The 15,764-nt window shown below is 41.5% G+C and overlaps 2 protein-coding genes across 2 annotated transcripts in view; one reads left to right on the top strand and one right to left on the bottom strand.

Annotated features, from left to right (window-relative positions):
• The window catches only part of NID2 (nidogen 2), a 129,917-nt gene extending 127,078 nt beyond the window's left edge, over positions 1-2,839 (top strand). Inside the window, exon 21 of the mRNA XM_082242648.1 lies at positions 2,813-2,839. Coding sequence (XP_082098774.1) covers positions 2,813-2,823 — 11 coding nt within the window. The 3' untranslated portion in view covers positions 2,824-2,839. The remainder of the gene's footprint in view (positions 1-2,812) is intronic.
• A 3,263-nt stretch (positions 2,840-6,102) lies between these two features.
• Positions 6,103-15,764, bottom strand: part of RTRAF (RNA transcription, translation and transport factor) — a 46,762-nt gene continuing 37,100 nt past the window's right edge. Inside the window, exons 7-8 of the mRNA XM_082242691.1 lie at positions 9,101-9,149; positions 6,103-6,331 (exon numbers count right to left, since the gene is read on the bottom strand). Coding sequence (XP_082098817.1) covers positions 6,177-6,331; positions 9,101-9,149 — 204 coding nt within the window. The 3' untranslated portion in view covers positions 6,103-6,176. The remainder of the gene's footprint in view (positions 6,332-9,100; positions 9,150-15,764) is intronic.

Raw genomic sequence — 15,764 nt, 5'->3', positions numbered from 1 at the left:
TATTGCCAGCTCATTGGTTGATTTACCAATGGAATTCATAAAGGGAGATATAGACACCCTTTAGCATTCCGTTGGTGCGTAGCACTGAGGTGCTTGTGCCAGATTTATGTGCCCACCCCGGCCACACTAACAGGCACATGGCCAAAGAATTTTGTACAGGGTGGGCGGAGTCTGATGGGGGACTGAGAGACTAGTTCTCCATCTTTACTTTGATTGACAGGGCAAGACCCTAATCAGTACACTTTTTTTTTTTTTTTTTCAATACAGGAAGATGCTATTTATAAAAGCAATAACCTGACATTCACTGCAAGGTGAATCTTCCTGGTACATGCATTTTAAATGGCTGTAATTAAATGCCACCAGTGAATATTTGGTGACAGTCACATTCAAGCTCCATTCACACTAGTTCGACTTGTCAAGCAACTTTGGACACAGTTGTAGCCCATTGATTTCCATGGCACCTGAACCAATCTATGCAACTTAGAAAAGGTTCCTGTGCTACTTAAAGGCGACTTTCTTGCAACTTGTGTGCCAGAGTGTGTAGTCACACTCGAAATTTGACAACTTTGGAGTCGCACTAGTGTGAACGGAGCCTCATTCACTTCTTTATTATAGTAATGGCCTAACCAGAGAAAATTCACTCGGCTGAAGTCAATCAATAGATCATTCTGATGTATTACTATAGGTTACTGCACTTACCTCTGCTAAACAAGGCTTTAGGACCCATGTACAGAGCTATCCTACCTTCCTCTGCAACACAGGTTTCTTATCAAATTGGCAGTTCTTACAGTAAAACATTCATAAATATATTACCACTCCAGGCACTCTTAAAAGGATAGGTTCAGCTTTAGGTCTCATACATCGGGGACGTTTTTGCAGCTGCTCTTAGGGGCGTCTGGCATTTTTATTTTTTTTTTCTTCTTGTTTTCACGCTCACATGCTTGTTAGCCTATCCGTACACAGAGGCTTTTGGAGACAGGAGAAAAAAAAAAAAACACTTCCAGTACATCCAAGAGCTGGAGCATTTTGGTAGGGAAAAAAAAGCTCCACACTGCTAGGCTTGTTTAGCGGTCGAGCGTTAATTCATTTCAATGGCCAGAATAAACTAATATTCCGGCTAATAAAATGACTTAACACCCATGCTCTTGACGCCTGCAAACATGCCGAAAAGCTTTTTTTTCTACCAAAACTTCTTAGGAGAGTTTGCAAGACTTCCTGTGTGCAATGAGGCCTTACAGACAAAAAGGAATAAATGCACTTTGTGAGCCTGAAAAGCATTTGTAAATTAGTAGATCACAAGTGCAATGTGAGCGCCTGCAGACATTTTCTACCCCACAGCACATTAAAACTAAAAGTCAGTTAGCTGCCGTGGAAGACGGTACTTGTAGTTCATGCCTAGATTGCTGTGAATGAATAATGCCTCTGTGTGGGCGGAGCCTTACACAGCAGTGCTGTTTTTAATAGTGACAGTGGGGGGGGGGAAGAACCCCCACTGTCACAGGAAGGGAGAAGGAACATGCTACATGTTCCACCTGTTTTAAGGAAGATGACATGTTACTATGCAGCAGCTGACCTTCCCCTTGTGACAGTGGGTTCGGGGATCTTCTCCCCAGGGGTGTGAGGGAAGAACCCCCACTGTCACACAGAGGGAGAAGGAACATATTACACGTTCCTCCCTGGTGGAAAATGTTACACCTGTATTAAGGGTGTTAACATATAACTATACAGCAGCTGACCTTCCCCCAGAGTCCCCCTTGTGACAGTGGGTTGGGGGGGGGGATCTTCTCCCCATGGGGGGGAGAGAAAGAACCCCCGCTGTCACAGAGGGAGAAGGAACATATTACACGTTCCTCCCTAAATACTGGTGGAAAATGTTACACCCGAATTTTCAGTGGAGATCGAGCATCGGTTGATTCAGCCCAGTGTTCTCATCACACCCGCCACACTACGATTATCCCCAGAGGATGAACAGTTAATTCAGACCCGCTGAGAGCAGGGGGTCCGTTTTGCAGTGGCTGAAAAAAGCACAGATGTGAACTTGTTCCGTAGGAAATTATGTCAAGTGGTGAACTGTAGTGCGTTTCTGCAAAAAGCACCCCAAAAAACCCGCATAGGTGTGAACCAGGCCTAAGATGTTTAGTCGCAGCTTTTTTTTTTGTATCACCTGTAATGGGGTTAAAAAAATAAAATTAGCCCTTTATAGTACAGAAAGAGCTGATCATCACTGCTATAAGGGGATTGTTTATACTGTGAACAGTGACTAATAATATATATATATATTACTTATATCTATAATAATAAATACACCCAAAATTTGCATATATGGCCATGTTACCTAGGAGTCAGACATGATGCTATATGAAGGGTGGAAGGGAGATCTAAATTTTATATTAAAAGTAGTACTAAAAGGCTGAGACTTAGAGCAAGGTTTAAAAAAAAAAAAAAAAAAAAAAAAACTTCTGCTTTTAGAACCACTCACTTCCTGCCCAGGACTACATGTCCCATGAGTCATTGCTCCTCACACATTCACAAGTTCTCAGGCACTTTACTGACATGTATGGACGGTGTACTGAGCTCTGTATGTGTGCTGCACTGTATGGAGGGTGTACTGCACTGTATTTCATGATATGTAAGCAAATGCATTCTGGTATGCAGGCCAACTAATCTATTAAGAAAATAGTTGACAACTATTTTCAGTCGATTAGTTGTTTCGGCCCTTAGTCAGGCTTACCCATTTACGTATGCATACATCTAATTTTACAAATCATTTTTCTAAGAACAGCAAAGACATTTTTTTCTTTATGTATTGCAGGAAAAAAGTGATGTGACCACAACAAAAGACCAATAACTGCTAAGGAGGACTTTCCTCTCCGGTCGTCTCTGGCTCCGTTGAGAAGGATCGGGAAACAGAAGGACGACTTAAAACTACACGAATCATATTGAGAAAAAAAAAAAAAATGAACAAATTTCCTTCCAAAAAATTTATGTGTAAAGTTTTTTTTACCTCAATTTTTACTACTGTATTTTTTAAAGAAATGTTTGTACCTGTAAAGATTAATAAGATGCGTCCGTTAACCTGTTTAGCTGCAGAGATGTAAAAAGGCATTGTCAAAAATCCATAAGAAAATCTCTCAGGCAAAAACGAGGTTAATTTTAAATCTGTATCATGTTTACTTTTTTAACTCAAGATTTTAATGGTGCCAATTTTTTTTTTTTTTTTTATATATATTTTTTTTTAATCTCTTAATATGTAGATTTCAGTTCATTATTATAAACAAGATGTCTACTGTGAAATAGCTAACTGTATATGTCCTACCTATACCAAAATCAACAAGCTATAGAATAACTATCCCACCCCCACCTTCAGAAACCGCTGTACAATCAAACACTTCACAGGTAATTCCAATAAAAACATCCTTTCCTTTACAAAGTCTTGGTTAGTTATTGGAATGAACACGGATTTGTCAGCTAAGGGGGGGTGTTCTGGGTATTAAAGTGAACCTGACATCAGTGTTAATTTTGGCAGCAAATTTCATTTTAGTTTTAGTCCCATTTTAGTCTTCTGCAAGTATTTTAGTCGTATTTAGACGACTAAAACTCCAGTAACATTTTAGTCGACTAAAACTCCAGTAACATTTTAGTCGACTAAAACTCCAGTAACATTTTAGTCGACTAAAACTCCAGTAACATTTTAGTCGACTAAAACTCCAGTAACATTTTAGTCGACTAAAACTCCAGTAACATTTTAGTCGACTAAAACTCCAGTAACATTTTAGTCGACTAAAACTCCAGTAACATTTTAGTCGACTAAAACTCCAGTAACATTTTAGTCGACTAAAACTCCAGTAACATTTTAGTCGACTAAAACTCCAGTAACATTTTAGTCGACTAAAACTCCAGTAACATTTTAGTCGACTAAAACTCCAGTAACATTTTAGTCGACTAAAACTCCAGTAACATTTTAGTCGACTAAAACTCCAGTAACATTTTAGTCGACTAAAACTCCAGTAACATTTTAGTCGACTAAAACTCCAGTAACATTTTAGTCGACTAAAACTCCAGTAACATTTTAGTCGACTAAAACTCCAGTAACATTTTAGTCGACTAAAACTCCAGTAACATTTTAGTCGACTAAAACTCCAGTAACATTTTAGTCGACTAAAACTCCAGTAACATTTTAGTCGACTAAAACTCCAGTAACATTTTAGTCGACTAAAACTCCAGTAACATTTTAGTCGACTAAAACTCCAGTAACATTTTAGTCGACTAAAACTCCAGTAACATTTTAGTCGACAAACTCCAGTAACATTTTAGTCGACTAAAACTCCAGTAACATTTTAGTCGACTAAAACTCCAGTAACATTTTAGTCGACTAAAACTCCAGTAACATTTTAGTCGACTAAAACTCCAGTAACATTTTAGTCGACTAAAACTCCAGTAACATTTTAGTCGACAAACTCCAGTAACATTTTAGTCAACTAAAACTCCAGTAACATTTTAGTCGACTAAAACTCCAGTAACATTTTAGTCGACTAAAACTCCAGTAACATTTTAGTCATCTATAATGGAATGGGTGTAGTTCAATTGTAATTTGTAATGCATTATTTAAGCATTTCTCTACAATTTCCAAACTCATTATATATACTGCTGGTCCTGGAGTGAAAAATCTAATATGTTATTATTTATGGTATTAAGCTTTGAGCCTGCACCAGTGTTAATTTTGGCAGCAAATTTCGATTTCGTTTTAGTCAGTCTTTTGACTAAAATGCCGTTTTAGTCGTATTTTAGTCTTAAGACTAAAATGTCATTTTAGTTTTAGTCGTATTTTAGTCATCTGAATTGTTTTTAGTCGACGAAAACGTTTTAGTCGACTAAATTAACACTGCCCGACATGGCTTGAAACATTTCAAAAGGTAGTAAAGTACTCAATGTAGTTTCTTTAGGGATCCACACAAGGTGCTGCACTCAAGGCTGTAGTCACACTTGGAAAAATAGTGCATCCAATTGTTTTCAATGGCACCCATTCAGATTGGTGCGACTTAATCACAGCGGCTTTGAAAAGGTGCCTGCACTACTTTGATGCAACTTGGTGCCATTGAGTATAAAGTCTACTAAAGTTGTTCTTCGTAATTGCACAAGTATGCATAGAGCATAAGGCCTCGTTCACACCACGGGGCAGAGATGCTAGTAAAAAAATAAATAAAATGTGTTTACTATGTGTCCTGTTCACACCACAACATGCAAATCTTTTCTGCGCAGGAATCTGCAACATGTATGCAGTTTTCTGCGGATGTGACATCAACATTGGTGTGAACAGGGCACATAACAGACACACATGAAAACTTATGTCAATATGCATTAAAAACAGATTGAAACACGCATGTCAACTCATGTCTCTGCAACTGAAATCTGCACAGTTTTCATGCAGATATAGTTTGAATGAGCCCTAAAAGGTTCACCTTTAGGACTATATTTAGGCTGGAGCATGCACCTATCCAACCACCCACTCTGACAGGGAGCAGGGGATCTTCTCCCCACACTTGCTGTCGCAATTTGAAAACTGTGTGGCTGTGCAGCTGCATCATTCATTCACAGTTTCTGGTGAACATATTCTTGTAGTTCATTGATTTTTCTGCCAATTTCACTAATACCTGCCTGTATCGGATGTAGTCCAAAGAAAACACTTTAGCGTTAAACCCTAAATGAATTTTCAATCCCACTTCTTTGCACAATGCCCACTAAGGTCCTCCTCCTCCAAATTGACGCTTTTTCGGTTTATAGCGCAAAACAACAAAAAAAACAAAAAAAAATGCACAGGTGATCAAATACCACCTTTTTAAAAGAAAGCTCTATTTGTGGGGAGAAAAAGATATCAATTTTAGTTGGGTACACCGTCGTCGCACAACTGTCTGTTAAAGTAACGCAGTGCCGAATTGCAAAATAGGGCCTGGTCATTAAGGGGGCAAATCCTTCCAGTCTTAAAGTGGTTAAAATATGTGGGGGGGGCGGCTTATATCACAGAAAGAAAAACAGAAGAAGGTGCTGTGAAACAAACAGGAAGATTTATTTTACCTTGTTACAACTATACAAGGGGGGGGGGGGGGTTGAACTCTGAGCCGCATGCTGGATGTTTCTGGGATGAGGGTACAAGAAAGGTGTTTGAGCCAACTGTTCTCTCATCTGCCCACTTTACCCAGTCTGTGGTCAGTCTTGGGATCGGCAATAATTGCCTGAACAGCGACAATCGCTTCATTGATCTTGGTCTGAAGTTCTCGGAGTTCTTCAACATGAAGTAATCGCAGGATTCTGGCGGCATCATTTAATACTGCATCTAATAAACATAAATGGAATGGAAGAAGATTAAGAACAGCATGGAGCAGAAATTTGAAGGGTAGACCTGTATGCACCATTTGTATAGTTCCCTGCTTATACAGCGACTTTGCCTGGAGATCACCGCACTGCAGGCACATCAATACCTACTCTTCAATTGTTTTTTTTTCCCCCCCCAGTTTTCATAGTGATGAAGGTTTAGAGCCCCGGTCAAGATTTTTATTGCTAAATGCATCTGAGACTGAAGTACCGCACCTCCAGATAATAAGTCTAGGCACAAATTTTACGTACAATAAAATAATTATATAAAAAGTACTAAGGCTTTACGGGGGGCCAAAATTCTCCCTCTTCATCAGAACTACAAAAAGATTTTAAAAAATAGTGTATAAATAAATCTAGTTTCACATTGGACATACATAATAATACATTTTAAAAATTGTCAACACACAAAACCACCAAAATAATGGCAGCGACTTTTTGGTGTCAATTTTCTTTTTTTTTTTAATGTATTATATATTTATCCAATGTGAAACTATATACTAGATTTATTTATACATTCGTTTGAAGTAGGTTTGTAATTTTGAACTCATAAAGTGGCTTTTCAATTTCAGATTTATTTAGTTACATTACTACATACCAAGAAAAGGTTAACTGGCAGTCAAAAACGAAGGAACCCTGTTCATACACAATGGGATTTACTAAAGCTAAAGAGGGCAAAATGAGTCACAATTCTGCAGAGAAACCAATCGGCTTCTAACCTCAGCTTGTTTAGTTAAGCTTTAGAAATAAAACCTGGAAACCGATTGGTTTCTCTGCAGAATTGTGACTAATTTTGCCCTCCTTAGCTTTAGTAAAAACAAAACCCCAATGAATGAGTAACATCAATAGGATTGCAGTGCCTTCTATCAATTTCTCCATGATTTTCTATCAGGCTCTATTCACACTTGTGCGACTTGTCATGCAACTTTGGACATCAGTTACATGACAAACCGTTCTATGTTTTCCAATGATAACCACTCATATACGTGCGATTTAAAGCGGTAGTAAAGTCCGCTTTGTGATTTTTACCTACAGGTAACCCTATAATAAGGCTTACCTGTAGGTAAAATGAATATCTCCTAAATGGTGCCAGTTTAGATTTTCACAGTGGATGCAGACGCTGACGTCACCGGTGCTTGTGCTGTGAAGGTCTGACTTCAGAACGCCACACCAAAACCGTGTGACGTCATAGTGGCTCTGGCCACTCTCACAGCTGGGGATTGCTAACCCGGGAGGACCGGGGGAAGATAGAAGCCCCGTCAGCAGTGACAACACACCACTGGTGGGCTTCGTACTAAGGTACGTTTTTCATATTGTGCTAGTATGCAAGGCGTACTACTAGCACATTATGCCATTGTCTGTTTTTTTTCTTGGGCTGCAGCAGTTTACAACCACTTTAAAGTTGCAGCGACTTCAAAGTAGTTCATGCACTACTTTGTTCCGAATTTCATGCAGATTGAGGGCCATAGACTTCAATGTTAACACTCAAAAGTTGCATGAAAGTCATACCTGATTATACACTGCAACAGTTGTCCATCGTCATTGGTCAAAGCTGTATCCAAGTCGCACCCATCCAAAGTTGCACTTCAAAGTCAGTGCAATTTGGAGTCGTACAAGTGTGAATGGAGCCTTACTGTGTGTCCCCACAGGGAAGAATCACCCTCTACACTTTGTACTGGTGACTGACAGGGACAGAAAGTGAGGGAAAATCTTAACATTTTTTGTTGTCAACAGAACAGCTTGAGTTTTCCAATGCAGTACAATTGTTCCATTGACAACTAAGAGGGGGTTTCAGTCATGTTGGAAAGATTTGTTTTCCCCTTCTGTTGGTCTACAGAACAGGGAGTGAAGAGAAATTTCTTACATGGAACCCAGATGACAAAAAAATAAAAAAACAATACCAATAGGGTTTCACTATCCTAGGCAAAATGAAAGGGGGGAAAAAAAAAAGTAGCAGCTTTTATTATACTTTAAAGTGTAAGCTCACCTTTTTACATAAATTGAAGAGGTGAACTCTATACTCTTCCCTGCGGCACTTAACTTTCTGGGTGAGGAGCGGTTAGTGCCAATGCAATTTCTAAATCGCAGCTCTTTTTTCCTTAAGGCTTCCAGGACAGATCAGAGTATTTCAAAATGATCAAAGCAGTCATGTGCTGGCACTGACCAATCAAAATTGCTCTGATCAGTCCCAAAGCACTGGAGGAAAAAAAAAAAAAAGCGGAAGAGTTGGGATTTGAAATCCCCAGACTGCTACAGTGACTCCGGAGGCAAGTACAATGGGGACCTGGGAGGTGGGGAGGGTTTTCACCTTTTCTTTTTTTGTGAAAAAGGTGAACTTACACCTTAAGACACAAAACTCCAGCTAGTGAGAATATGGAGGCGCCCACTGCTGACCTTTTAGAAGTGATAGTTGCATTCCTGTCATTCCAATCTAATGTCCTCAATAATTTCTGAGTCACTGACCTGGAACAATTTTACAGGTCAGGAGTTCCTTTTTGACATACTAACTTCTATGTTTGTTCAGGATCAGACAGCCCCTGTATGTCTCACTACAGGCGACATGCATCTACTTCATTAAAGCCGATTGGTTGCAGAAAGGCAACTTCAGCAATGAAAAAGGGGCTCTCTAACCAAAGCAAATGACATTTTCAGAAAGGTCACACTGCCTTTATTAGTTGCTAAACACACCACAGCCTGTCCTATAGATAAAGAAAAAGGAAGCGGTTCTTACCTCCAGTATCAAATCCAAGTGTGTGTTTATCCAAGGCGACAGGAAGACCCTGCAGAGACAAAACACATTCTCCATTATATAAAATGTTCAGTATATATTGTAAGGTAGTGGGGCTGCCTCTCTTTACCAAAAAATGTAGCAATCAAAACAGTGATGATGAATAGGTACATGGCTATTCGAACTAATACATAGAACATGCAGTGGGAGGGATACTACCTTCTGTACGCCTGATAAAATAAACCCGTGGGCACAGTAAAGTAGCACTTACATCTACATGGCAAATGAGGTTTAATGTGGAGAAATGTAAAGTAATGCACTTGGTGGATAAAAACATAAAAACAAACTGCTCACTAGAGGGAGAACCTCTGGGGGGAATCAAGGATGGAGAAAGATCCGGGGGTCCTAGTACAAGAGACTGAGCAATAGCATGCAATGTCATATTGCAGCTACCTAAGCCAGCAGAATAGCATGCTTAAAAAAAGGGGATATACCCCAGAGATAAACTATAATCCTGCCACGTTATAAAACTCTGGTCTGGCCACATCTGGAGTATTCTGTCCAGTTCTGGTCACCAGTCCTCAGAAGGGATGTGCTGGAGAGAGTCCAAAGAAGGGCAAGAAAATAAGGGGATTGGAGGACCTCAATTACAAGGAGTGACTACAAGCACTCAGTTTATTCTCGCTGGAGAAGAGATTCTCGAGAGGGGACTTGATAGCGATTTACAAATACCTCAATGGTGATCCCAGCATAGGAAAAAACTGTTCAGTCTCAGGGAGTGTAAGAGGACACATGGCCACACAATGAGATTGGAGGAGAAGCGGTTTAACCTTCTACTGCGCAGGGGGTTTTTCACTGTCAGGGAGATAATGACGTGGAACGCTCTTCCACAATTGGTGGTGTCAGCGGGGAGTATTGATATTTTTAAGAGACTCTTGGCCGTGCATCATAAAAACACAACAGACAGGGATATGGGAAATGATTAGCGAAACTGACACACATACACCTACATAGGTTAAACTGGATGGACTATTGTCTTTATTGAACCTGACCAACTATGCAACACTGCATAGCGGCTCCAGGTATATTCTCATTTTTTCATGCACACCCTTACGAAAATACATTCAAAATTACTGTGGTGGTGGGCTCTGACCTACAGTGCTTTGCTGCTAGCCGATTGCTGCAAAAGGTGGTCTCAATGAAAAATAGTGAAGTACAGCAAAGGGGGAAGGGCCATCCATGGGCCACAGCCGAACAAAAATAAATACCTTGGTCAAAGTTTGAGAAACAAGACTACCTAGGGCAGTGGTGGTCAACTTTCTTGATATGGTGGGCCCCGACATCACTAAAAGGGCCGCATATAAAATTCAGTGCCAGAGACAGACACACAACAAGATACGGTCAGTGGCTGTGTGAGACAGGAGGCGGTCAGAGGCTGCAGATATGATGAAGTGCCAAAGGCCTGCAGGTTGGGCCCTAGGGAGGGATGTATGGGTGTGCCAGGACAATCTAAATGAAAGGTAGGTTATGGTATTTGGGGGGATGTTAACCAAAGTATCTCCAGCCAAAACATGTTTCCCAGTTTTGGACAGTGAGGGGGAAGATTTAGAACCCGTCAGTTTTTACTGTTCTTTACGACTCTACTGGAAGATATTTCCTAACTTCCTGCTGCACTGCGTTTTTTATGGCGCAATTTTGGAGCTGCACCATTTGAATGGGCCTCCCTCCACTCCAAAAACGCACCAAAGAAGCTCATGTACCAAATTTTGGCACAGAGCCAGGCTCGTTTGCGGTCCTGATTTTAGTATGTTTTGTCACTCAACAATTGCAGCAAAATTGCAACGCTTTTGGGGTGCCAAGTACACACACGCATTCGGTGTTTTACCACGATCCTGGAATCATGGGACAGAATGGCACGATTCTGGCCTCCATTCCAGTACGCTCAGGTGTGAATAAAGCCTTAAGGCTGGGTTCTTGGGAGTTTCTGTGCATTGCGTTAAGGCTAGCAATGTACCAAGCCATGCATTGAGGCGGATGGAGACACGTGAACTGGAGGTGCGTTGCCTCAAAATAAAATGGCACCACAATGTGCTAACATGTATAAGAAAAGTGTGAACCCAGCATAAAGAGACAAACAAGCTCCACACTGATGATGTCTGAGAGATCATAAAACATTTTGCATCAAATCCTAGCAGCATATACACAGAACATAAGATTCAACAGGAGTGCAATCACATGTAATGCATACTATGAATGAACCCTCTGAATACTCACACACAAACGCATTTCATGAGCAGCTATGAATTAGCCAGACAGCAGACCCATGACTCAGCTAGCACCATACAGCAAGTGGAAAAACGTTTTCACAGACTGAGAAGAAAATGTCCAGAAGGAAGGTGGGCAGCCAGGAGCAGACGCATGGGAAGATACAAATGATTGGAAGAGCAGATCCTCATTTCCTTATAGAATTATACATATGGCAAATACATCAGAGCTGAGACAGAACACAGACCCTGCTGTCAGTTTTGGGGGATTTAAACAGGAAATCATAAAGAGGAAATGAATAAACCTGAAGTGTAATTACAGGACTGGCTGACCTACAGACTTTCATAAGATCCAAGATCTCTACATTCAGGATTTCACAAATACGTTGCTGTGTCGAAGATAGATAACTCCAAGCTGAAGTTTAATCTGATTTTGCCTTCCCTGTTGTCCCCCCCCCCCCCCCCAACATGCTAGGAACTTTTATTTTTTTAATAAAACAGTTCCGTTTCCATGGTAGAATTTAACTTTACACCCAGTGATCCCTTAGGTGGGTCTCCACACCCAGTGATCCCTTAGGTGGGTCTCCACACCCAGTGATCCCTTAGGTGGGTCTCCACACCCAGTGATCCCTTAGGTGGGTCTCTGTGCTTTTCTATGCAAGAAGAACATGGCGATTGGGTGGAAAGACAAGGCGTGGTACATTGCCATCCTAAAACCTCACAGCCCCCCAATTCAGTACTCCTCTCAAGAGTCCTCAGCAGTGGCTTCACTCCTGAAAGGACTTGTGCAAACATCAAAATGCCTTGAGGGGTGAATGTCACTCCAGGAGGAGGCAGACTGTCCTAGGCAGGGCTTTCTTTTCCAGTGAGAATGCAGTTCTGGCACCTCCAGCACTGAATGTATTTTGTTTTGCTGGGGAGGCCTATTGTTGCTGTTGGGGTGTGGGGGTCATATTTTGCTGGGGGTCAATTGTTGCTAGGAGGAATCTACTGTTGAGGGAGGGGTCTATTGTCTCTGGATGCTGGGAGATCTATTCTTGCTGGGAGGTGGTATATTGTTGCTGGGAGGTGGTATATTGTTGCTGGGGGTCTATTTGTTGCTGGCTGCAGGAAATCAATTTTTCCTGCTTTTCTTGTTCTCAATACCAGATTCCATACAAATGACTTAGCACCACAAAATACTTGGTTCTGTATTTTCTAAAAGTGACAATACTGGGAGGTGGGTAGGCGGTGGAGCCAAGGGATGGCGCTAAGAGTCAGGTAGGGGGCGGAGACAAGGGGTGGCTCAGAAATTTGGGGTACCTGCACCTATTCTGAGAAAAAAAGCCCTGGTCCCAGGTTACACCCCCATATGATGCCGAGCCTCCATAATTGAAAGAACTGAAAGCCAATCCAAGGGACGGACCAGGGACAGTCTGGGGAGGAAAGTTCTAGGCAATGGACATCCTCTAACCAGGAAATGAGGCGGAGCTCTATCTGGCTTTCTGCAGCTTCTAATGCACATTGTGAGAAGCTCACAGAGTGCAGTGAAATCAGATTAAGCAATTTCACTGTAGAAGAGGAGCCTGAATGAGCAGACCTAAGGGAAGGCCAAGGTTCAGGTTTATGTTAAAAGCCATAGTTATGGGTAGTGAGACTTATCTGACTAAGGACAGACGGCATGGATGTGAAGATGGTTTTACAGAATCTCACAGGCAAACAGACTGCATACTGGTGACAAAAGTGATGGCTGCACAGGATGGCCTTGGAGTACTGGGCAGGTTTGAAGAATGGAAAGTGTGATTTTCCTACTAAAAGAAACCAACCAATGTGGCTTGCAAAGGAATAAGTTCTCTTAGGTGAGTGGCCGAGGACTGAACTTGTCACAGCACGGCCAAGGAAAATGGGCAACCATCTCTCCCGTACCAGCACAGGAGTTCATTTATCCTGGAACTGCAGCTCAGTGTACAGAGTGAGCGGGCAGGTAAGACACTTTAGAGGTGAATTCCAGGTATTGCCATGTAATACACACAGTTATATTGGTCCTGCATTGACCAATGTAAACATGTATGGGTGCATCTCAAAAAATTAGAATATCATCAAAAAGTTAATTTATTTCAGTAATTCAATTCTAAAAGTGAAACCCATACATTATATGAATTCAGTACACACAGAGTGATATATTTAAAACATTTCTTTTTAATTTTGAGGATTATGGCTTACAGCTAGTGGAAACCCAAAATTTAGTATCTCGGAAAATTTGATTATTACACAAGACATTAAAAATCCTTTTTTTTTTTTCTACAGAAATGTTGGCTTACTGAAAAGTATGCCCATGTACAGTATAGTATGCACTCAATACTTGGTCGGGGCTTCTTTTGCATGAAATACTGCATCAATGCGGCGTGGCATGGAGAAGATCCGCCTGTGGCACTGCTGAGGTGTTATGGAAGCCCAGGTTGCCTTGATAGCGGCCTTCAGCTCATCTGCATTGTTGGGTCTGGTGTCTCATCTTCCTGTTGACAATTCCTCACAGATTCTCTATGGGGTTTAGGTCAGGCAAGGTTGCTGGCCAATCAAACACAGTGATACCATGATCATGTGACCAGGTATTGGTACTTTTGGCAGTGTGGGCGGTGCCAAGTCCTGCTGGAAAATGAAATCAGCATCTCCATAAAGCTGGTCAGCAGAGGAAAGCATGAAGTGCTCTAGAATTTCCTGGTAGAGGGCTGCGCTGACTTTGGAATTGATAAATCCCAGTGGACCAACACCAGCAGATGACACGGCTCCCCAAATCATTACTGACTGTGGAAACCTCACACTGGACCTCAACTTGGATTCTGTGCCTCTCCAATCTTCCTCCAGACTCTGGGACCTTGATTTCCAAATGAAATGCAAAATTTTCCACAGTCAGTGATGATTTGGGGAGCCGTGTCATCTGCTGGTGCTGGTCCAATGAGTTTTATCAAGTCCAAAGTCAGCGCAGCCCTCTACCAGGAAATTCTAGAGCACTTCATGCTTCCCTCTGCTGACCAGATTTATGGAGATGCTGATTTCATTTTCCAGCAGGACTTGGCACCACCCACACTGCCAAACTACCAATACCTGGTCACATGATCATCACTGTGCTTGATTGGCCAGCAAACTCACCTGACCTAAACCCCATAGAGAATCTGTGGGGTATTGTCAAGAGGAAGATGAGATATCAGACCCAACAATGCAGATGAGCTGAAGGCCGCTATCAAAAAGCAACCTGGGCTTCCATAACACCTCAGCAGTGCCAGAGGCTGATCACCTCAATGCAATGTCGCGGTGATGCAGTAATTCCTGCAAAAGGCCCCTCGACCAAGTATTGAGTGCATACTATACTGTACATGGACAGACTTTTCAGTAAGCCAACATTTCTGTATTAATCCTTTATTGGTCTTAGGTTTTCAAATTTTCTAAGATACTGTATTTTAGTTTTTCACTAGCTGTAAGCCATAATCATCAAAATTAAAAGAAAAATGCTTGAAATCTATCACTCTGTGTGTAACACATCTATATAAAATATATGAGTTTCACTTTTTGAATTGAATTACTAAAATAAATTAACTTTTTGATGATATTCTAATTTTATGAGATGTACCTGCACCATAGCTGACTGATGCCCTTTGACGCTGGAAATAATGCAGCCAACACCGCTACTCCAGTGATCTCCACTTGCTTCTGGGTCTCGCTCCAAGTGGCTGACTTGATGTACTGTGAATACAGGAGGTCGGCCAATTGGCACAAGCACTATTCAGAAATACTTTGCATTATCTACATAAATGTAAAGCAATCTCTGATTGGAGGAGGTGGAGAGTGACATCACTGCCCCAACTCTCTACCTCGTCCAATCAGAAAATGCAAAGCATTCTGTGAATGGTGCCCATGCTGAGCGGCTGACCTCCCGTGTTCACCATGAATCACCTGCTCTGCACGGGACCTGGAAGCCAATGGAAACAACTTGAGTTATAATGGTCTAAGCTTGACCTGAGCAATTATGAAAACCATACCTGAAATTATTCTTTAGTATGTCCCTTTTGCATTACAAAATCCCCATTTCCAATTCCCCCCCCCCCCCCCCACAAAAGTACCACTTTACCATGGTCATGTCAGTACACAATCCCTGCAGCAAAAAGGATACAACCGGTCTTCCCTGGCCCATTCAAGTGCATGGGACCACACCAGAACCGCCAAACTGCAGCCTCTGAAAAGCTATCCACAGAAGAAGATCTCTTTACAGAAGGGCAATAAAAATGGCTGCACATGTAAATGAGGCCTAAGAGTATTGTGGGAGCATTTAGTGAAGCCTGACTACTGATAAACAGGAGGGAGATGGGAGCAATGCTGTGAGCAAGTAATGTGATTTATGAATGGAGGACAGGGCGGATGAATGGAAG

The sequence above is a fragment of the Pelophylax lessonae genome (assembly GCF_965119305.1).
Source record: "Pelophylax lessonae genome assembly, chromosome: 13".
Lineage (NCBI taxonomy): Eukaryota > Metazoa > Chordata > Amphibia > Anura > Ranidae > Pelophylax > Pelophylax lessonae.
Note: the sequence above shows the minus strand (reverse complement) of the source record. Positions and strands in the feature narration are given on the sequence as shown.